Raw genomic sequence first — 23138 nt, forward strand, 5'->3', positions numbered from 1 at the left:
ACGTATTCTCGGCAACCTAAGCAGCGACCTTCTTTCTATAGCCTTTTTCTCTAAGGAACGCACGCATATGCAGTATTGGTTTGTTTACAATCTTTTGCTGCCAACTGCTCTAACAATTTCAGTCGAAAGAATTGTCAAAAACTGTTTTGAAACGCTTTTACAAAGCTCCAATCTTCTCTACTGAGAGCGAGTATTGTCGGCAACCAGTTTTTCTTCGGCAACCGTTCCATTTGAACTGCATGTAAATCTGCTGTTCTATTATCGGCAACTCGAAATCAGCTACAATTTGTAGTGCGTGTGTTTCATTTCAAGAAAACCTTGCTAGATTGCTTTTACTCAGTAGTAAAAATATAGTCAAATTGAAGCTGAAAGCATAAAGAATCGTTTGCATGCATTCAGCGAAGTGTTTTCATAAGAAAATCCAGTGAAAATAGTGTTTTAATTTGGGTTGCCGAAAATAGTCTGTCATGCCGAAGCCGTCATTTCCCCTACTACTTTTTTAATATTATCTGTTTTTTTTTCGTGTTGGGTATATTCATCACTGCGACCATTACTTTGATCTATTGTGATATTCCCCGTTTTTTTTTATTGCTTTATCAGTCATGTCGTATCACTATTTTGTGAAGCGACCGACAAAGACTGACCAAAAGTATTTTCCCAGCCAGGTATTACATTTCGAATGAAATGTACTACTTGACTGGGACCTGCATTCCAAATATCAAAGGGTTTTGCCAGTCCCTTATCCAGAAAAATACGCCTTTTATTGAAGATTGCTGCATAAGAGCATAGCAGGTGTTCAGAGTCTTCCTTTTCTATGCCACAGAATCGACACATATCCTCTTGAAGTGTTCCTATTAACTTCAAATGATATTTACATGGACACTGTTATCAGACCAGTATAGACACTGAGATCTTTCTTTGATAATTCAAGAATTTTGCTAGTCATTGAAATGTTCGGAAATATGAACCGTTTCGACTGCCTAGCAATGGAAGTGTTGTTCCAATTGGTCTCCACTTTCATTTTTTTTCCATTTCTTGATCTCCATTTTAAGAGAACAAGCAGAAACTCCACAGAATGGTTCTGGTCCTATGAATTGCTGAGATGATCCTAGCCTGGCTAACGTGTCGGCTTTTTCATTCCCTTCAATTCCACAGTGGCCAGGAACCCAATATACGTTTACTTGGTTTAGACATGCCAATTTCTGAAGTGACATTGCACATTCCCATACGAGATTTGAATTGCATGTTGCTGATTTTAAAGAATTTAATGCTGCTTGACTATCAGATATAATGCAGATATTCGAATGTTTATAATTTCTGCGCAAGCATATTACAGAGCATTCAAGAATTGCTTGAATTTCTACTTGGAACACGGTTGACCAGTAACCCATAGATATTAATATATCTATCCCTGGACCAGTTAGCCATGCTCCCACACGATTGTTCAATCTTGAACCGTCTGTATAAAAAATTGTGGAACCTGGACTGATGTTTGGTCCCCCACTTTCCCAAATATAACGATCAAAACATGCTGCATTGTATAAACGATCGAAATTATATTTTTTTCTCCATCCAGTCTTAATTTTTTAAAACAAGAGAATCAATATCAAACATTTTTTTAAATACTAAGGTGTAAGATCACCTTCAAGGAAGTACTTTGTTCGTTGAACCCTTAAAGCGTTCCTTTCAGCTTCTAATTGGATGAATTGATGCAACGGAAGCAGATAAAGTAGTGCATCTAGTGCCATACTCGGTGTGCTGTTCATCGCACCAGTTATTGAGAGAGTAGCAAGTCTTTGCAGTCTCCCCAGCTTCTTCTGAGCCGATTTTTCATTAGTTTTCGGCCACCAAACCAAGGATGCGTAGGATATTCTGGGTCTTACAGTCGTCAAATAAATCCAGTGCATCATTTTTGCTACCAAAAGTTTTCTTACTTATCCAAAGCGCATTTATTGCCTTATTAACAACCTGCTCTATTTGTGAATTCCAGTTAAGTTTACTGTCAAGAATGACTCCTAGATACTTGACTGTTCGTGCAAAATCTAAAAAAGTTTCTTTCAATTTTAAGTTATTTATAGAAAATTTGCTTTTCCGTGTGAACGGTACAATAGTGGTCTTTTAGAAGGGCTTATATTTAACCCTTCTTTAGTGCACCACGACGAGACACAACTTAAAGCAGTTTGCATTCTATTTGAAATGACATTATCAAATTTTCCTCGTACTATTATGACTATGTCATCAGCAAAGCCAATTATCCCGAAGCCCTTTGCTTCTAAGTTTTTGCGAAGTTCGTCAACTATTAAAGACCATAAAAGAGGTAAAAGAACACCTCCTTGAGGACACCCTTTTACAGCTCTAACTGTTATGGATGAGCTTCCAAGATATGCTGAGATTCCTCTTTTAGAAAGCATCTCATTAATCCACCTAACGATGCTGTCCGCGATCAAACGCTCCCAGCGAGAAGTGAAATTTCCTACGACGCAATTTGTTTCTAGAACATTCCATGCAAAGAAGAAGAAGAATATTTTTTCCTTACGACGGCGCGTGTGATTGGTGTTTGGTCGGGTCGCGAGTGTGTATATATACCGGGCCTGTTCACGCGTATCGTTTATTAGTAAACCAGCAGTCTACAAGTGACATACAGAAGCAGTAACAGAAGAAACCGGAAGCAGACTAGCAGCAGCAATAACTGTACCCAGCGGTGCTGCATTCAGGAGCAGCACTTTCCTGTAGAGAACAATAAATCAAAGTAGAGCAGCAACGAACTTCTTTCACTAGTCCATCCTGGTCATCCGTGTCCTTCATCGGTTCCGTGGTAATTGTGTCACAAACGGCCCTTTTCATGGCCCCAGATCTTTCTTCTTTCGTGATGCACATTACCCTCGGGCCATTACTACACTGTTGGCGTTCCGATCCAGTCCACACCTGATTGCATTGTGTTCATGGCCGAACATAAATTGGTCCTTCAATCCAGATACGAAACTGTTGCGAAAAAGTATTCGCCGACAGCGCGTAGGACAGCAGTGATTGACAACGTAATCATCACTTGGTGAGTAGAAGTGAAAATTGTGCTGCGTAGAAGCGCTCACTGGCAGCGTGTGTGCGAAGACAAGTGTGCCATTGTAGGAGGCATCCGATTGTACAGTATCCACCGTCGCATAGTGTATGTATCCGTTACCTCGGTTCGTAGTATCCTTCCGTGGCGACAAACGCGTCGGTTCGTGTGCTTCCATATCCGTGTGAGTTGGTGTCTAGTCGCGAAATTTAGTGTACGTATTCCTTCGTCGTGACACCTTGAGACAGTGTGTTCGGGTTTAATCGTAGCGGATTCTCTGAGAACGTTATCCACCGTCACGACAAACCTGAAATATCATTCCGTCGGTTAACAGTGATTTTTAGTTCGAAACATTGTGCTACCCCACCCACCAACCAAGAAGATGGGCATCCAGGAAGAATTGAAGTTGCTGATCCACAAGCGAGGCCAAGTGAAGGCTAAGCTGACACGGATTCACAACGCGTTAACGGCAGCAAAGGAAAGCAGGGAAAGGCCATCTTTACCGCAACTCCGAGTTCATGCCAAGAACCTAGCAGTAATCTACAAGGAATACAACGATAACCACGATATGGTCATCGCATCCGTATCCGAAGATAGTGTCAAGACCCAGGAAGACAAGTATGAAGAGTTCGAGAACCTGTACAACGGAACCTCTATCATGATCGAGACGTTGATCGATGTCATTGAGAAGGAGAACCGAGCGAATGCAGCCATGCCCATGCCGTCATCGTCATCTGTAGTGAACCAAATGGCGAATCAACCTGTTATCCTTCAGCCGCAATCTTTTCGAACACCCTTACCAACGTTTGATGGACGGTACGAAGCATGGCCTAGATTCAAGGCTATGTTTCAGGATCTAATGCGTCATTCCACGGATTCTGATGCAGTGAAACTCTATCATCTCGAGAATTCTTTGAAGGGTATTGCAGTTGGTGCCATCGACTTGGAAACTTTGCAGAACAATAACTACCAACGTGCCTGGGATATCCTGGAGGAAAGATTTGGCAACCAACGCCTGATCTTAGAATCGCATATTCTAGGCCTTCTGAATCTGAAAAAGATGACGAAAAAGTCTTCGAAGGACCTCCGGAACCTCGTTGATGAGTGTTCCCGCCATGTTGAGAATCTAGTTAAGCTCAACCAACAGCTTACTGGGATGTCCGAGCTATTCGTAGTGACTGTGTTGACTCGAGCGTTGGATGACCAGACCCGTGAATTGTGGGAAGCTTCCATCGATCAAACACAGCTCCCTGAATACGAGCCAACGATCGTTTTTCTGAAGCAGCGTTGCGTTATCCTGGAACGGTGTGAGAAGAGTACTCCAGAGTCGTCAAGTATTAAGATGATGGCCCAGAAGACATCGTTCCCTAAGCTTATACCATCCAAGACTTCACATCCAGCGTCAGTGACATCACTATATTCGTGCGACTTCTGTTCAGAGCAACATCAAAACTATAAGTGTCCAACATTCCAGAAGATGACCACAGAACAGAGAGTGGCTAAGGTGAAGGAAGTAAACCTGTGTTTTAACTGCCTACGAAAAGGCCATCGCAGTGCAGTGTGTTCCAGTAACAAATCATGTACGAAGTGCTCCAGGAAACATCACACATTGGTTCATTTTGAGCAGCGTGAGAAGCCGGAAGTGATTTCCAATGAAACACCAAAGGTACCCGAGGAGAACAAAGCGCCAACGGTTGAGCAACCTGTGCATGCAACCTGTTCTAGCAGCGGTTATCCACACAAGCAAGTGTTCCTGATGACAGCGATGGTGTGTTTGACATCGAATAACGGACAAACTCAACAAGTACGAGCATTAATGGATTCCGGATCGCAGATAAATCTACTTGCTGAACATGTTGTGCAACGGCTGAAACTTCCAAAATATTCGACCAATGTACCTGTTATCGGTGTTGGAGGTAGCAGATCCCATATCCCTCACAAGGTGGTGGTACGAATGACATCCAGCTGTAGTGATTTTGCCACCAACGTCGAATGTCTCGTTACTCCGAAGGTGACAGGCACCATTCCGTCTGCACGTGTGAACATTGATTCTTGGAACATCCCTCCCGGTATTCTACTGGCTGATGCTTCATTCTGCAGTCCAGGTGAAATAGACATGCTGATTGGAGCTGAATTATTTTTCCACATCCTAATGCAAGGTCAGATAAAGATGTCCAATCGATTGCCGACGTTGTACGAGACTCAGTTCGGATGGGTTGTAGCCGGTTCATACGAGGAGCCAAAGGAAGATAATCCAGTGTGTGCCAACATTGCTATGACTGACGGTTTGGAGGCGTGTATGCAACGATTTTTCGACCAGGAGGAAATTACCGAAGCCGCTATTATGACCAGCGAGGAGCAGCGTTTCGAAGAACATTATCAGCGAACTTACCGTCGCGATGAAAATGGAAGATTTGTGGTCCAGCTACCCTTTCGTGAATCTGTGAACCAACTAGGAGATTCCAGGTCGTTAGCCTTGAAACGGTTCCTGCTATTGGAAAAGAAATTGGCGAGAAATCCTGATCTGAAAACTCAATACGCAGCCTTCATCGAAGAATATAAAACCCTTGGTCATTGTTGCGAGATAAAAGAGGACGAAGATCCAGCAGGTATCCAGACATATTATTTGCCTCACCATTGCGTCCTGAAGCCATCGAGTAGCAGCACCAAATTGCGCGTGGTATTTGATGCGACAGCGAAAGCAAGTGGTCTATCCCTGAACGATGTGCTGATGACTGGTTCGAACAGTCAAAGTGACTTGTTTTCCATCGTGTTACGTTTTCGAACCCACATTATAGTTTTCTCTGTGGATGGTTCGAAAATGTACAGGCAAATTCTTATAGATCCGTCCCAAACGCAGTACCAACGAATCTTTTGGCGTGGTAGTCCATCAGAAGCGCTACAAGTTCTGGAGTTGCTGACCGTTACTTATGGGACTTCGGCAGCTTCCTTCCTTGCGGTGAGGTCACTCATCCAGTTAGCTCGTGATGAGATAGCTAATCATCCAGAAGCGGCCGAGGTAATCTTGTACGACTCGTATATGGATGACATTTTGTCTGGCGCAGAAACAGTTCAACTAGCCAAGAAGCTACGTCAGGACCTTGAAAAATTAATGCTGAAGGGTGGATTTCCGGTGAAAAAGTGGTGCTCCAATTCGGAGGAAGTACTAGATGGAATTCCTGAGGAAGATCGTGAAACCCTAGTATCGATCCAGGATTCCAGTGCCAACCAAGTCATCAAGGCTCTAGGTCTCCTGTGGGATCCGAAGAAAGACCAGTTCCTGTTCCGTGTAGCAGTTGATCCTGTAGAAGATAGTAAACAAGTGACGAAGCGATCGGTCCTATCCCAAATAGCAAAAATTTTCGACCCCTTGGGACTGTTAGCTCCCGTGATCGTCGAAGCGAAAATGATAATGCAGTGTTTGTGGGCCTGCAGTGTAGGATGGGATGATCCACTTGATGGTGAGATTCTTCACCGATGGGAAGAGTTCCAGACATCCTTAGATGAACTGAGCAACATAGAGATTCCGAGGTGTATCGTGATTCCAGAACCAGAAGCCATAGAGGTTCATGGATTGGCCGATGCTTCCCAGGCAGCATACGGAGCCTGTCTGTACCTCCGTTGCATTCGACAAAATGGATCAGCTGTATCTCACCTCCTGTGCAGCAAATCCAAAGTAGCCCCACTCCGTGCGATGACCATTCCAAGATTGGAGTTGAGTGCCGCCTTATTGCTTGCTAGGTTGGTAGAAAAGGTAGTTCCGATGATGAAGGTTTCGAGTCGACAAGTGAAGCTGTGGAGTGACAGCCAAATAGTACTGGCTTGGATCAACAAACCCTTGGATCGGTTGCAAGTGTACATTCGCAATCGTGTAGCCGAAATCAACCGCTTGACTGAAGATTATCAATGGAATTATGTGAGTACCAATCAGAACCCAGCAGATATTGTATCTCGAGGAATGAAACCAGTCCAATTGAAGAAGTGCGACCTGTGGTGGAATGGATCACCCTTCCTTACTGTAGCTGACTATGTGACGGAGCAGATTGAAGAACTTTCAGAACATGAGATTCCTGAGCTGAAAGAGGCAGCTGTCGCGAACCCAGTTGTTCAGAAATCCTGTGATCCTGTGCTCGAACGGTTCAGTTCATTTAACAAGCTCCAACGTGTTTTGGCACAAGTGGTACGATTCCTGCGTTTAGTCCGAACTCCTCGGGAGAATAGGAAACCATTCAATACATTAACTGTTCAGGATATGCGTAAGGCCGAGAATTTCATAATCCGTATGCTGCAACAGAGTCAACTACAGAAAGAGATCCAGTATATCCAGCGTGGTGAACTACCAAAGCAGCTTGCTACGTTGCATCCATTCATAGACGAAGACGGACTGTTGCGCGTCGGGGGGCGCCTGCATAACTCGAAGTTGCCTTACAATGCCAAACATCAACTGTTGCTTCCCCAGAAACATCCAGTTACAGAAATGCTTATCAAAAAGCTCCACGAGGACCGACTCCATGAAGGTCAATCCGGTTTGTTGGCAACCGTACGACAAAAATTCTGGATAACAAATGCGAGATCTATCATTCGTAAGGTTATCCACAATTGCATTAAGTGTTTCCGGGCAAAACCACTGATCATCCAGCCATCAATGGGCGTTTTACCGGAATCACGAGTTACCATTAGTGCACCATTTGAGTTAACTGGTATCGATTATGCCGGACCCATATTCGTAAAGGAAGGTAGGCACAAGCCGAAGGTAGTGAAGGCGTACATTGCTTTGTTTGTTTGCCTAACATCAAAAGCAATCCATCTTGAGCTTGTGTCAGACTTAACGTCGGAGGCGTTCCTTGCCGCACTCGATCGCTTCATTAACCGTCGAGGTATGGTTCGCAAGATCTTGTCAGATAACGCAACAAATTTTGTTGGCGTCTCCAAGGAACTTCGACAATTACTTAAAATGTTCAACGACCAAATGGAAAGGAGTAAAATCAACGATTTCCTGATCAGCCGTGAAGTGGAATGGGAGTTTATTCCGCCGAGATCGCCTAACTTCGGTGGTCTATGGGAAGCCGGAGTGAAGATTGTCAAGTCACATCTCACGCGGACTCTGGGAAACGCTACCCTAACATTCGAGGAGTTCAGCACCGTGCTAACACACATCGAAGCTATTGTGAACTCTCGTCCACTTTATGCTACATCCAGTGATCCAAACGACCCACAACCAATATCTCCGTCTCATTTGATGCTCGGTCGAGGACTTGATCCGGTTGCTAAACCATCGTATTTGAATGTTCCTGCAAATCGTTTATCGAGATGGCAGTACCTCAACCAACTCCGGGATCATTTTTGGAACAAGTGGTCTCGCGAATATCTTTCAACATTACAGTCAAGAGCAAAGTGGACCAAAAAGCAGCCTAACATCGAAATTGGAACTGTAGTTCTGTTAGTCGAAGATAATCAACCATCACAAGCTTGGAAACTTGGACGGATCAAAGCTGTCTATACAGGGAAGGATGGAGTAGTGCGGGTTGCTGATGTAAAGACAACGACCGGTGTGTATCGGCGAGCAGTGAGTAAGCTGGCACCACTTCCTCTGCAAGACGATAACCAACAACATTCAGATGATTTGGAATAATATTCCAACGGGCGGGAGTATGTCCGCGATCAAACGCTCCCAGCGAGAAGTGAAATTTCCTACGACGCAATTTGTTTCTAGAACATTCCATGCAAAGAAGAAGAAGAATATTTTTTCCTTACGACGGCGCGTGTGATTGGTGTTTGGTCGGGTCGCGAGTGTGTATATATACCGGGCCTGTTCACGCGTATCGTTTATTAGTAAACCAGCAGTCTACAAGTGACATACAGAAGCAGTAACAGAAGAAGCCGGAAGCAGACTAGCAGCAGCAATAACTGTACCCAGCGGTGCTGCATTCAGGAGCAGCACTTTCCTGTAGAGAACAATAAATCAAAGTAGAGCAGCAACGAACTTCTTTCACTAGTCCATCCTGGTCATCCGTGTCCTTCATCGGTTCCGTGGTAATTGTGTCACAAACGGCCCTTTTCATGGCCCCAGATCTTTCTTCTTTCGTGATGCACATTACCCTCGGGCCATTACTACACTGTTGGCGTTCCGATCCAGTCCACACCTGATTGCATTGTGTTCATGGCCGAACAGATGCTTTTGTCGAATCCACGCTTCAACATATTGTTTTTCCCGTTTCAGTTATAAGATGCATTATCAAATGCTCCTTCAATATCAATGAACGCTGCTAGTGATATCTTCTTTTAAAAAGCGTCAGCGAAATGTTAAAATGTGACACTTTAAATGTAGTAAATGTAGTAGAAGTAAAATATCAACATTTGGATTATTTTTTTTATTCGCATGCAGGTCTAAAGATTTTTTTTCTTATTAAAAAAATGACACACATTGTAGTTAAAAAAATAATATCATAAGCTGATGATACGTTTTTTTTTTAAATTTTAAATTTTGATGGGTCCTAAGGGGATTTTTTATATTAAATTTAAATTTATTGAAGATAAAAAGTAATCATTAGAAAAAATGATTACTTTTACTCTGGCAATGGTTTTGCGTGATTTTCCATGCGATTTTCCTCCACTGTGAAAATTTTCGTGGAAAACATATATGTAAACATAATATAAATATTATATTTTATGGATTGTTGGATAATTTCCTTAATATTTCAATACACAACGTTCTTTCAACAATGCTTGGTTCATGAGTTAAGAATCCGAAAACTTCAACTAAAATTTTCCGGGAAAATTAACCACACGGATTAAAAAAAATCGTTAATATAACCCTAAACCAAAGACTACAAATCAAGAAGACTGGCAACTCTGCCAAAAATCAGTAGACAGAACCGGCAACGCCTTTTCTGAGCAAAAGTGGCACCTGTGTATGATGGTGTGTGTTAATTCACGAGTGCATTCACACACATAGGTAGAAATTAATAGCTGTCAATTATTGTTTTTGTTATGATTTTCGTAAAAAGTGAAACGATTCTTTCTTCTCTTTATGCTGACAACGAGTAAAATTCCAGCTGAAATTGAACAGATGCGTAAGTAAATTTGTTTTGAAAATTAAGGAAATGGATACTCGACACTCTTTAGCATGCTACCTAAAACCACGCATCGTAACATGCATCTACCTGTTGGAGACTGAATGTAGGTACCTGGCTAGGTAAATTGTGACATGGCAGTGCCCAAGTAACAATTCTGCAATCATTTGGCATCCACTCTGATTTATGATGGTGTTATAATGGCAATGAATAATCCGTTTAGTTTAAATACAGCATTTCACAGAGTAAAACGTTCCAGCTCAGTAGTTCACCTTTTCGCTGTTTTAAAAACCTTTTACAGTTGGCGAGAAGTCAAAAACTGTCTTGTTTTAAAATTAAATTTAAAGTAGTTCTCAACTAAAAACTGTTCTATAAATCAATCATAAACTTCATTAGCAATTTTTTATTAATGTCATGATAAAATACTCTATAAACCTGTTCTATCATTATAAAAGTAATCATAAAAGCATAAGGTTTTAAATGAAAGCAAAAGGCATATATTGTTGCCTTTTAGGCTTTTAAAAGTGTATCATAAAATCTCCTCTGTTTACAAATTGAATTTTAAGGATGGATCCTCGAAGTGAATAAAAACCAACTTTATATCCTTGTCATGGATAAACGAAGTTGGAGGAAAAATTCAAACGATGCTAACGACCGAAGGGAAGTCGATTTCAGTAAAATTTAGTTCTTTAGAAGAACCAGCACGTCCGGCGGAACAGGTACCATCAACGACCGAGCATCTGGTGGAGAAGAGTGAAGTGAGCGTGGTCCTCAAATTCATAAAACATTGTCAAAACAGTCTGAAAACAGACCAGCCTTCTCCAGACCTTGCGAATCGATGAAGATCGGAATTACTTGGCGTACTTAGCGTTTATCGTACAACCATTTTGCAGTGAATCAATCTTGAAGAGCTTCGGAAATATACCCTTCAGAACCTTCTCCAGGGTGGGCCAACTAGACAGATTCTAGCATTAATGAGGTTTTGGTGGATGCATCAATGGCAAAGCAGTCTTGACCAGGGTTTTATGAATGTTGTTTTATAGTAGCTTTGTAGTATTTCATAAAACTTAAAATGTTACTTGGGTGGATACCTGCTGGTTTTTAGTACCGTGAAACGGGGTAACATTGATAGTTTTTCAAAGTATATTCAGCAAATAAATGTTTTTCAAATTTTATATTTTTAAAACAAGTACTGAGGATCCATTCGTTAGTTTATGATTCGTTAGTAATATGTTTAACGGAAATTAAAGCATTTGCACTTTTTTTTTTAGTTTTCTGACCTTACTTCAGTTTTTGATTTGGGGTTACTTTGATAAGGCTCGAAGAATGTAGAAAAAATGGGTGAAACTCAAACAATTTAGTTCTTTAAATTTGAAACTTCGAATGAGTATTTAATCGGAAAACATCATAAACAATAAGAATACAACATCGAATTTGTGATGGCTATATCGGAAACACATTTCATAAGTGATGGTTTGAGTGGTTTTTCAAACAGGCGAAAAACACGAAAATTGTTTTTAATATTTTTGTAAAAAATGTAAGACATACTCAATAAAAACTATATACGATATCAACGGAAATACCATAAGCTACAATATGGAACCAATGTTTCTAATTTGGAAAAAGCGCAGCGGGTAAATTTAATCTTTACATTATACTATCAAAGTTACCCGCATTATCAAAGATACCTCGTTTTACGGTACCTATTGATTAGTATATAACTCGTAGATAAAAGATGGATTCTTCAGTGGTATTGAATACTTGGAACTGATGAAGTCTGTAAGTAGTAGACGAAATACGCGTATCTGCCAAAAGATAAGCAATTATAACGGAATTTAAAGGAAATAAACCAACACACTCAAAGCTCTTCATAAAGGGATTCCGTTAAGAGGTTCGACAAATTTAAAGGATTGTATTTTTTATTATTTAAGTATTTAACACTTTATTTTAGCTTTATAGGGTATATGTCCCTAACCTCGGTCTAATATGAAGGCTTCCATTAGATGTTATGCCGTATCTTATGTAATAATTGATCTGCAGTAAATATTTCACTCTTAAAATGTAAGCTTAGATATTCTTATTATTGGCATATTGATTAGGCACGACTGAAAATTGTTTAATTTCAGCATTTTAACATGAAAACATTCCAGGGATGTGGATGTAATGTCGATCTGATGTACTCAAATTGGGTGTATAAATGGATGCAACTTCGTCCTATCGAAGATGAACCTCGATCCACAAAAGGATCGGCATGTGAAATCGCGCTTCTTTTTCACTCTTTATCATTCATACGTAACCACGCATTAGCTCCTAAGTAACATTGACAGATTATCTTAGTAGATTTTATCTTTGCATCCCCACGGCCATGTATATACTCTTTAAGCTATTTCCAACACATAGTTCGATAAAAGAAGCTATTATATAGCATCTAATACAGCAAACACGACAAGAAACGGATTTGTAGCCAAGTTATTAACGAAATAGAAAGTCGACGAGGAGAATCGTTCAATGCTACTTACGACCTAATGCATTGTTCGGTTTAATAGTTTTTCGAAGTAAATGATGACTTATATTTGAATCCCGATCACTCAAATTTCTAAAAACGGAAGTCACTCATAGAATGAGTAAATTCTTACTCAAATGAGTAAATTTCAATCAAATATGAGTGACATTTAATCATAATTGAAAAAAAAAATTACTCATTCTACGAGTGATCTACGTTTTTGCAAGAGTTTGAGTGAACGGTACTCAAATATGAGTCAGTCTCATTTGCCGTGAAGTTTGTTTTGAAAGGAGGATTGACTGCACGTTATATCAAAACAACCCAAATTTGAGTAGGATCTACTCATATCCATCAAAAGTAGGGCTACCGAAAATTGAGCAAACAAAGTTGCAACCGACAAGATGACAAATGAACAACATCGTTCGGATTCACGTCGATGTTTTCTAGTCTAAACTTTGTTTACTCAATTTGATGTACCCTTCATTTGACAAATATGAGTAAATCCTACCATTTTACAGCAAATGTGATATTAGTTTTCCATTACTATTATGTATTAGTGCTGAATTAATGAGTTATTTGCTTGATAGGTCCAAAGTGAGGGCTAGGCTGACATTACATCCCGTAGCCCTGCGTCTAAAATTACTGTGTAAATTTTTCGAGGACAGACTATATCTTTTCCTATGAAATTGTCTCACACGTTATTTTGGTTGGAATTGACGGATTCTTGTTATGAATTATTTAAATATATCGAATACGTCATTGAAAGAATCAAAATGGCCGAGATTTAGCTCAAATATGAATGATTGCCCATAACAAACAATCATGCATCAAGTTTCATAAAAAATGAGAGAAGGACGGGTCTGAAATTCTTTTTCTTTTGTTATTTGCACGGCCAATGAGAACAACCCAAATTTGAGTTTAGTTTACTCATAAATCACTTAAATTGCAGGAGCTCAGGGAAGAGTAAATTTGCCTTATGTTTTCCAGGAAAAAAATTCCCGAATATGAGAAAAATAAAAAATGGATTCAATCAGTGTATTAGTACTACTCCTAGACTGAGTAAAATTCTCGTCAATTATCCTCTTTTTCCGGAAGATATTTGATGCTTTTCACCGTAAAACATGAGATAAATTTACTCAACGCTGGGTTTCAACACTTTTGGCGATTATGAGTAAACTAAACTCAAATCTTGGTCGTTCTCATTGGCCGTGTGGCCTCACATATCCAGAGACCATTTCGACTCAAAACTAATCTTTCAAAAGTCATGTAATTTCTGTATTTTGAACTGCCGCTCAAGGATAATAATAATGACAAGTCCCATAGCAAAAATCAGCAGTTCACTCTTGCCACATCTGGATTCCACCCCCACCTCACAAAGTGAAAAAGTAGCGATGAAGACATTTGAAGATATTTTTTCCAATCGCGTTGAAGACATTTTAGAAAACCATCTGGCATCGCTGTTCTCTGATCATTTTGTGACAATCGTCTGGTCTGAATGGCATAACCCCCAAATTGTTTAACCATCGACTTTGAAACCTTACTACTTGACCAATGTAATTGGAGCTTGATTTCGACTTTATTGTATTCTATTAATTAAGAAAACCATTTATAGGGCCAAATCAATTCCACTCACCTTAAATCTTTTGTCCTGTAACACCTTCTTGATTGCGACTAGCTCGCCCGTATCACAGAGCGTCGCCTGGAAGACAACGCCGAAGCTTCCATTGCCGATCACCTTCGTATCTGTGTATGATACTTCCTGTGGTCTGTCTGGTCCTTGGCCGGCTGTTGCCACAACCGTTGTCACTTTGGAACCATCTTTACCTGCGTTTATGTTTCGAGTTTCGAAAAGGTTGGAAGAGAGGAAGAGAGAAAAAATCGGGTGATTAAATTAGGGCGCGTGCAAATTTTGCTGAGTTATTAAATTAAGGTCGATGCCGTCGCTGGTTGTTGCCAGCTAGCTAGGCTATATTGATCGAAAACACGAGAAAGCTGTAGAGTCAAATTCGATCTAAAAATACATGAATTGCGTTCTTATGCTTATCAACGACGTCGATAATTCTTGGGTCGAGGTTCCTACTGCGTCGTGCTTTATAGGATTTATTGGGTCGGCTTCTGTTAGGCTTTCGTTTGTGTTGCTAGCTACCCAAGGGATTCGAGATTTCCGTGGAATTACGACTTTTAGGAGCCACGCCAAGGTGGAGAATCTTTCACAAGAGGGAACGAAAAAAAATCCTTCCAACGCTCTCATTAGTAGGATTATAAGGAATTTCCGATCCGGCGTGCAGGATCAATGGAAAGCGGGTCGGCAGTAGATTATTTTTGGTGAGCTTCATGGAACCGTGTGTTTCTGTGTGTATGTGTGCACGCGTGTATGACGACGCCACGAGAGCGAATTGACGATAAAATATCACAACTCACGTTGCCGTGGCTCGCTGCTCCAGCTGGGATCTTAAATTCTTCGCAAATCTCTAAAGGCAGACAAGAAGCTGGCGACGACGAAACATTGCACCATCATTGCAGCAAAGTTAAAGTCAGGGTAGATGTTTTTTTGCTGCCATTTCGGCGTCGACTTGATGGAGGAGGGAGTCAGGTTAGCCCAAATTCAATATTCATAAAATTGGGTGAATCCCTCTGCCTCTGTGGGGGCTGTCAGCGGGTGTCACCGCACGAGACATCGGTGGTTGACATGGTTCTAAAGGAAAAAAAAGTTACGATGATCTGGCAGTGTCATTATGCCAACAATCTTCGGACGTGTGTCCGTCGTAACGACGGAGATTGACGACAGAGAATGAGAAGGTAATTTTCGGTATAGCCTTATAATTTGGTGTTTAAGACTTGTTCACTATATCCGTGAATGTTGTGCAGAGTGAGTTTTTTAAATCCCAATTGATTGAGCTAACTGTTGAATGTACTAGGAAGTATTTTAGGCATTACAATGATTAGGAATGAAATAGTACGCTGTGAACTTTTGCATAGAGAATTGAGCAATTGACTAATCGATAATTCAACGAAATTTCCATAACTAATGACCTATCCAAAACGCAGCCACTTGACTCGGTCCACCTCCCACTATCACCAGATGCCATAAACGGCTCCAACTATTAGCGTGCCCGTTCAATCACACATTCACCATTATAATTAATTCCATCAATTAACCGCACTTAACTCTGGACCCCATTCCCGTCGTCGACGACGCCTGTCATGTGAATGTCGATCGCTTAGTATATATCAAACTGCATTCGAAGGATTGAAGCAAATTATTCTATTACTGCCATGACAACTCGATTGGTTAACGTATCTGACAGTGTTGTTGTTATTGGGAGAACGATATCCGCGAGCGCGTGTGCGGTCCAACCCGGATTCAGCCAGTAAACAAGTAAAAATCACTTCCCGTTTCTTGTGCGAACCGATTCAAACTGAATATGGCTATATGCGCCCACAAAAAAATAAGCACCGACCTTCCCTTTCTTTGCACAAATAACTCGAACTGCATTGAAAGTCGAAAATCATAAATACAGGATGCGTCTTAATTAAGGATTGTTTTTCCTTTCGTAGGTAGTTCAAAGTCATGGTCGTCGCACTCACGACTTTGTCTGAGGTGAAGGTGAATCAAAGCTTTGTGATTATTTGCCATTCCTGAGGTCGAAAAAGGAATTACACATCATAACTATTTCATGGAACTGACCAGACTCTGCTGCTTACTACTGAATGGTAGTTTAGCTGTTCTTGTTCCGCTATGACTAAGCATAAAAGGAAAATCGAAAACGTTTGCCAGTAGCACTTTACTCGCCGGGCGTACTATTGCAGGACGCTTGTTGCAAGTTTCAATGGTATTTGGGAATTTCTTTCTATTTCGTAACTTGCCAAATTCTAAAGGAATTGAGGGAGAATTATCATGAAATTTGAATAAAAATTTCGGGTAATTTTAAGAGGTATTTCAAGAAAATGATAAGACACGCTAAAGGTGAATTCCAAGGTAGTTTTCAAGAGACTATTATGGGGATTATGAGAAGAATTTCAGGGAACTCTAAAGCAAATTGGAAGGGATTTTACAGAACATTGATGAACATTGAACTTAATGATGAAATGACTACAATCCTGAAATTATGCCAGACCTACGGCTCACAATCATTTAAATGTTGATCAATTAATCATTTAAAGAGAAAATATATGGAGAGGTTGCCGAAATTCAAGCTAGGGTCCCAGAGAAATATCTAAGGGAATTCCAAGGGGATTTTCAAGAGAATTCCAAGAAAATCACAAGAGATAATCTCTAGGGCACAAGCATTTCAAGCAAATTGTAAAGAAAATACAAATAGAATTCTTAGGTGAAATCCAAATAAAATTTGCTAGAAAACTTTTCTAAATTTTAAATGACATACCAACAGATTTTCGACGAATCTTCTAAGTGAATTCTGATAAAAAATTTCAAGATGTCATGCACAGAAATTCAAGATCCAGGATTATCAACAATACTCAAAATTCTTAGTGAGTCTATGATTGTGAACAAATTTAAATATCTTGGTGTTAGAAAACTGTTCATGATTATTGGGCTAGACATTTCGAAATAATCTATGAATAGTTCTTTCCTTTATTTAACGTCGGTCTCTGTTCCGCAATCTAGTGCCAATCACCGACGGACATCGATTGCCATCCATTGACGGCAATCGAATGTGCAGGAAGGCAGCTTCCACACCTGCGTAGGATATCGTACTCGTTCACAACACACATGGGCCGGGACCAACGGCTTTACTTCCCTTCCGAAGGAAGACGTGACCAGAGATTTTTATGCCTCAGAAAAATCCCACCGACCTCGGCTGGGATTGAACCCAGACCCATCGGGGTGTTAGAAAGCAGTCACGCTTACCACTACACCACCGGCGCCGGCATCTATGAATAGTATTACAGTGGATTCTGAAGAAATATTTGAGGGAATTCAAAGGAAATGTTCAAGAGAATTCCAAGAGAAATCACAAGAGATAATCTCTAGGACATTTTGAGAAGAGTTTCAAGCAAATAATGAAGAAAGTTACCATAGAATTCTGAGGTGAAATCCACAGAAATTTTGTCAGAATACTTTTCTAAATTTTAAATGACATACCCACCAAAAGAATTTCGACGAATCTTCCAAGCGAATTGTACACAAATTTTCAAGAAGTTATGCACAAAAAATCAAGATCCAGGATTAACAAAACTTCTAAAGATTCTGAGTGAGTCTACGATTGTGATTAAATTTCTAAATCTTGGTGATAGAAAACTGTTCATGTTTATGGGACTAGATATTTTTAAATAATCTCTGAGTAGTGTTCCAGTGGACTCTGAAGAAATATCTAAGGGAATTCAAAGGAGATGTTCAAGAGAATTCCAAGAAAATCACAAGAGATAATCTTTAAGACAGAAAAATTTCAAGTAAATTCCGAAGAAAATTACAATAGAATTTGATGTGAAATCCAAAGAAAATTTGCGAGTAGTGAGTAGTGTTCCAGTGGATTCTGAAGAAATATCGAAGGGAATTCGAAGGAGATGTTGAAGAGAATTCCAAGAAAATCACAATCTCTAATCTCTAGGGCACAAGCATTTCAAGCAAATTCTGAGAAAAAATTCCAGTAGAATTTGAGGTGAAATCTAAAGAAATTTTGCGAGAATACTTTTCTAAATTTTAATCTTCCAAGCAAATTGTCAAGATGTCTTGCACAGAAATTCAAGATCGAGGATTATCAAAAAATCTCAATATTTTGAGTGAGTCTACGATTGTGAACAAATTTCAAAATCTTGGTGATAGAAAACTGTTCATGTTTATGGGACTAGACATTTCGAAATAATCTCTGAGTAGTGTTCCACTAGATTCTGAAGAAATATCTAAGGGAATTCCAAGGAGATGTTCAACAGAATTCCAAGAAAATCACAAAAGATAATCTCTAGGGCATTTTGAGAAGAATTTCAAGCAACTAATGAAGAAAATTCCCATAGAATTCTAAGGTGAAATCCACAGAAATGTTGACAGAATACTTTTCTAAATTTTAAATAACATACCTACCAAGAGATTTTCGACGAATCTTCCAAGCGAATTGTACACAAATTTTCAAGAAGTCATGCACAGAAAATCAAGATCCAGGATTAACAAAACTTTTAAAGATTCTGAGTGAGTCTACGATTGTGATTAAATTTCTAAATCTTGGTGTTAAAAAAACTGTTCATGATTATGGGACAAGACATTTTGAAATAATCTCTGAGTAGCGTTCCAGTGGATTCTGAAGAAATATCTAAGGGAATTCAAAGGAGATGTTCAAGAGAATTCCAAGAAAACCACAAGAGATAATCTCTAGGGCACAAGCATTTCAAGCAAATTCTTAAGAAAATTCCTATAGAATTTGGGTGAATTTCAAAAAATTTTTAATTTTAATCTTCCAAGAAAATTGTAAACAAATGTTCGAGATGTCATGCACAGAAATTCAAGAACGATGATTAACAAAAATTCTCAATATTTTGAGTGAGTCTACGATTGTGAACAAATTTCTTAATCTTGGTGTTAAAAAACTGTTCATGATTATGGGACTAGACATTTTGAAATAATCCCTGAGTAGTGTTCCAGTGGATTCAGAAGAAATATCTAAGGGAATTCAAAGGAGATGTTCAAGAAAATTCCAAGAAAATCACATGAGATAATCTCTAGGGCATTTTGAGAAGAATTTCAAGCAACTAATGAAGAAAATTCCCATAGAATTCTGAGGTGAAATCCACAGAAATTTTGACGGAATACTTTTCTAAATTTTAAATAACATATCAAGAGATTTTCAACAAATCTTCGCCAATGGTAAACAAATGTTCAAGAAGTCATGCACAGAAATTCAAGATCCAGGATTAACAAAAATTCTTAAGATTCTGAGTGAGTCTATGATTGTGAACTAATTTCAAAATCTTGGTGTTAGAAAACTGTTCCTGATTATGTTTTCGATTCCCGGTTAATTCCCGGTTCATTGGACACCTTGTACGTGAAATTACCTGTTCGGCTAAATAACGTTCGGCGAAACGACCTTCGACGAAATGACTGATTTTAAAAGCATCTCACATGACCATTAAGTTGCTTTATTAGACTCCTCCCGTCGATGTCCGTGCATAAATTAATTAAAACCAAGTATGTATTTTTCACTTAATTAATTAATGTTCTGCATACGTCAATAAACAGAAACTTCTGCTTTTGTATGTATTGTTGCTTGGGTTGATATTTCCTGAGCTTCATCACCATTATGTCAGTGGCACTGCAATACCTACTACTTGTGATCATTCGTAGCCAATCATCATTACGTCTCACTCTTTACGTATTTTGTTGTTGGTATAGTACCGTAAAGAGCCATAATTTGCGCATTTTAAAGTTTCCAAAATAATTATAATTTGTGTATTCAGTTAAACATGTAGGTAGGTGTTATCAACTTGTGTATGGGATAAATATAAATTTAGATAAAATCGAAATATACTGCAAAATTCTGGCGAAATACGCGAAATCAAGCGCTGTGCCGATTTATGGAAGTTTACGGTAGATTCTGCGCAAAAAAAAACAAACTTTATTTATCACAACAATTCGGCCTCGGTAGCGCTTCAACGGCGATCAGCGGCGAATGACGCACGATCTGTATTTTGCGCATGTTGTCTACCGTGAGGACACGTAAACTCGAACAAAACAGGGCCAATTATAATCCGCGGCGTCACAACGCGACAACCAGGAAAACGTTCCGAACTTTAATATGTGCAAATGAAAGTCGTTTTCAGCTGGTGGCGTTATCTTCGTGGTCGTGGCGTTAGTTACAGCGGACCGAAATTTTACGAGCTCGAGATGAGATGTTTGTTGTTTCCAGCTGCTGCTCTAAATATACCTTGTAAACAACAACGAATTATTTTAATCAACAAGTAGGTCTACCGGCTCGGAAGCGCTTTTTGCAAATATTTACTCGTTGGCCGGTGGATGTGGTGTGGGGTATCTGTTGATTGTTCTAAGGTTACGAGGGAGAGAGGTCACTTGAACTTCAGTTCAATACATTTCGTAAAGTCATACGTCATAGAAAATTACACGCGAAGTGCACTAATCGAACCCGATTGATTACAGTCGAAGACATACAAACAAGTTGACGCCATTCACTATCCGGATTGATTACACTCACACCGATATTACCATACGCTTGTTGATGGGTCTTATCAGATTTCAAACAACAGCAGCTGCTGCACTTGTCCCCGATAGTAATTTGTTTGTGCATTCGAAAGCTGCGGAACGGAAACATTTACCCATCCTTCGTCTTGTTTTGTGTGTGTTTCAAACAACATGGCCTCATTCCGCGTTCCCCGTTCCCATTTCCCTAGTTTAAGCTCAGATATCACAAGAAAAAGGGGTTCAATGTTGCAATAACAAGTACTGTTTCTGATGCCAAACTGATTGAGACAGAATCAGAGTTTGTCTTTAAGTTTAAAGAGATTTTCAAAATTTGTCTGTTTTGGACATAGTCAAAAACAATACATCTTGCCCTGACGCACATAGTTATGAGTAAACCTCCCGGAAAGATTCTTTTGCAGTTGGCAGGCACACCCCTACGCCAAAGTTGACCGGTGTGGATGTTATTTCCATTCGTAAGCAAGGATTCCACGTCATAATATGGGTCATGTTATGGTAGCAGACGGAAGCACACTAAAGAGAGACTCGTACAATGTAAGCGAGGTAGATTCCATCGTGTAGGAGTGTCGGAAATGTGGCCATCGCCAAAGATTAATGATTCATAGAAGCTAATGAGCTTGTGCCTGCCGAGGAGGGTAGAACGGAAGGAAAAACGATCCTCGATTCAGTTCGGTTCGCTACAGCATGTTCTACAGATTATGGAAATTTTCGTCGACGTTCGCCGCCACGTGAATGGCGATGATAGCACACAGAATTATTACCGCAGGCGAGGTATTCACATGCAAATTGATGAACCGCTTTGATAGTGGTAGTGGTGAGACTGTCCAATGCAACTCACGCTGCGAGCGGTAATTATAATGTCATTAACTGACATTCAAATAATATCGAGATAAAGCAAACATTTCTCGAATATACATCTGTTTGCAGTGGAAAGTAGATAAAACATTTACCCGGAATTATCTGTGGCAAAACACGGTTTCCTTACGACTGGACGGGACACCACGTCGTCGTCGGCTACTTGAAACTTTTAAAATAAATCATTCCGCTCAACAAATCACTTCTAGCGCAGCTACACAAATAGAGCCTGTAAGCTATTAGAATCCGTGCTGTCTCTATCTGTACTCTAGCACTCTAGTCAACTCAAGTGAACCGTATCAAAGCCTTCGCACACATGTGGTAGATCGCCTCTATCAAAGTGCAACAACCTTGACAATTGCAGCTGGAACTCGCGTAAGCTCCGTGGTCTTGTCCGCCCCCATGCTCAACAGTTGCGGTCAACTTGTGTGTGTGTATACACGAATTGTACATTGGAAGTCGTACCAGCATATTGAACTGATCACAATCAGCCGACAATATACGCGAAAATCACGACCCCGCTGATAACGGTTCCGGTGATTGGCGTATAATTACTACTTGGTTTAGGGCTATTGTCACTTTCGAGTTTTGCAACGATTCATGGCACCATCGCGGTGACCATTGTTTCAGTGAATCTGACTGCGATTATGTTGCCATGTCAAACATTTCAGCTCGTCACAACCTACTTCAGGATACCATGACCTTCAAAGCAGCGGTTTCCAAACTTTATTCTAGGTTTGTAGCGTACTGTACTGTACTGCAGCGAGCGTTGCCGGCTCTCAACTTAGTGTTCTAGATGCACTTCCACTGTCATTAATTGAGAGCTTTTTATGCCAACCAATGCTTGATCCTGTGACAAGCAGAATGCACGAAGGTTCAGGATGGGAATTTAGCAAGATAAAAGTCCCGTGCAGTCTTAAGTTTTAGAGGTTTAATGTCGTCTGTGAACTTTATCAACTTAAAAAGCTCCTTCTTTTGGAAGTTTGTAAAATTAGGGTGGTTCTCAAATTATCAACATTTATTTTTATTTTTTATAGTAAAGACGCATGTTCTTGAGCAAAGTTGTAGCTGATCTCAAGCTACTTTGCTGAAGAAATTCTTTTTGTATCTCTTAACATTATAATTTCTCGAAGATTTCAATTCAGAAAACTGACAGTGAACATGCATAAGACCAACTGCGTACCATGGAATCGGTTCGGGATGTATCGGATTATGGTTCGATATGGCCAAATTAATGATTTACCATAACCATATCATGCGACATATCAAATCACATCTACTAGATGAAATATGACCAATGACGGTCAAAATGATAACCATAGAGCCATATGATGACCGTAGAACCGGGTTCGAATATTCCGGATTATGGTAACATATGGTCAAATTTGATAACTCTCATAACCATATCAAGCAACGTATCAAATCAACGAAATATGACCAATGGCACTCAAAACAACATGCATGTTTATGTCCCCCTGTAATATATTT

General features: G+C 39.9%; 2 protein-coding genes across 5 annotated transcripts in view; one reads left to right on the plus strand and one right to left on the minus strand.

Moving 5' to 3' along the window:
- Positions 1–23138, minus strand: part of sgg (shaggy) — a 138346-nt gene that overhangs the window by 80462 nt on the left and 34746 nt on the right. For all 3 annotated transcript variants that reach the window (XM_065223597.1, XM_065223599.1, XM_065223598.1), the window contains one exon: positions 14265–14455. In XM_065223597.1, coding sequence (XP_065079669.1) covers positions 14265–14455 — 191 coding nt within the window. The remainder of the gene's footprint in view (positions 1–14264; positions 14456–23138) is intronic.
- LOC135702458 (uncharacterized) lies at positions 5322–8901 on the plus strand. 2 transcript variants are annotated; one of them, XM_065223490.1, is made up of 2 exons: positions 5322–6971; positions 7038–8901. In XM_065223490.1, the coding sequence occupies exons 1-2, from the start codon at positions 5331–5333 to the stop codon at positions 8685–8687; spliced, it is 3291 nt and encodes a 1096-aa protein (XP_065079562.1). In that variant the 5' UTR covers positions 5322–5330; the 3' UTR covers positions 8688–8901. The 2 variants fall into 2 exon arrangements, with proteins under 2 accessions (XP_065079562.1, XP_065079563.1); XM_065223491.1 differs by having other exon boundaries at positions 8439–8901.

Source organism: Ochlerotatus camptorhynchus, unplaced genomic scaffold (genome assembly GCF_037179485.1).
Source record: "Ochlerotatus camptorhynchus isolate MF236.1 unplaced genomic scaffold, CSIRO-AGI_Acam_v1.1 ptg000193l, whole genome shotgun sequence".
In the NCBI taxonomy this organism is placed as follows: Eukaryota; Metazoa; Arthropoda; class Insecta; order Diptera; family Culicidae; genus Ochlerotatus; species Ochlerotatus camptorhynchus.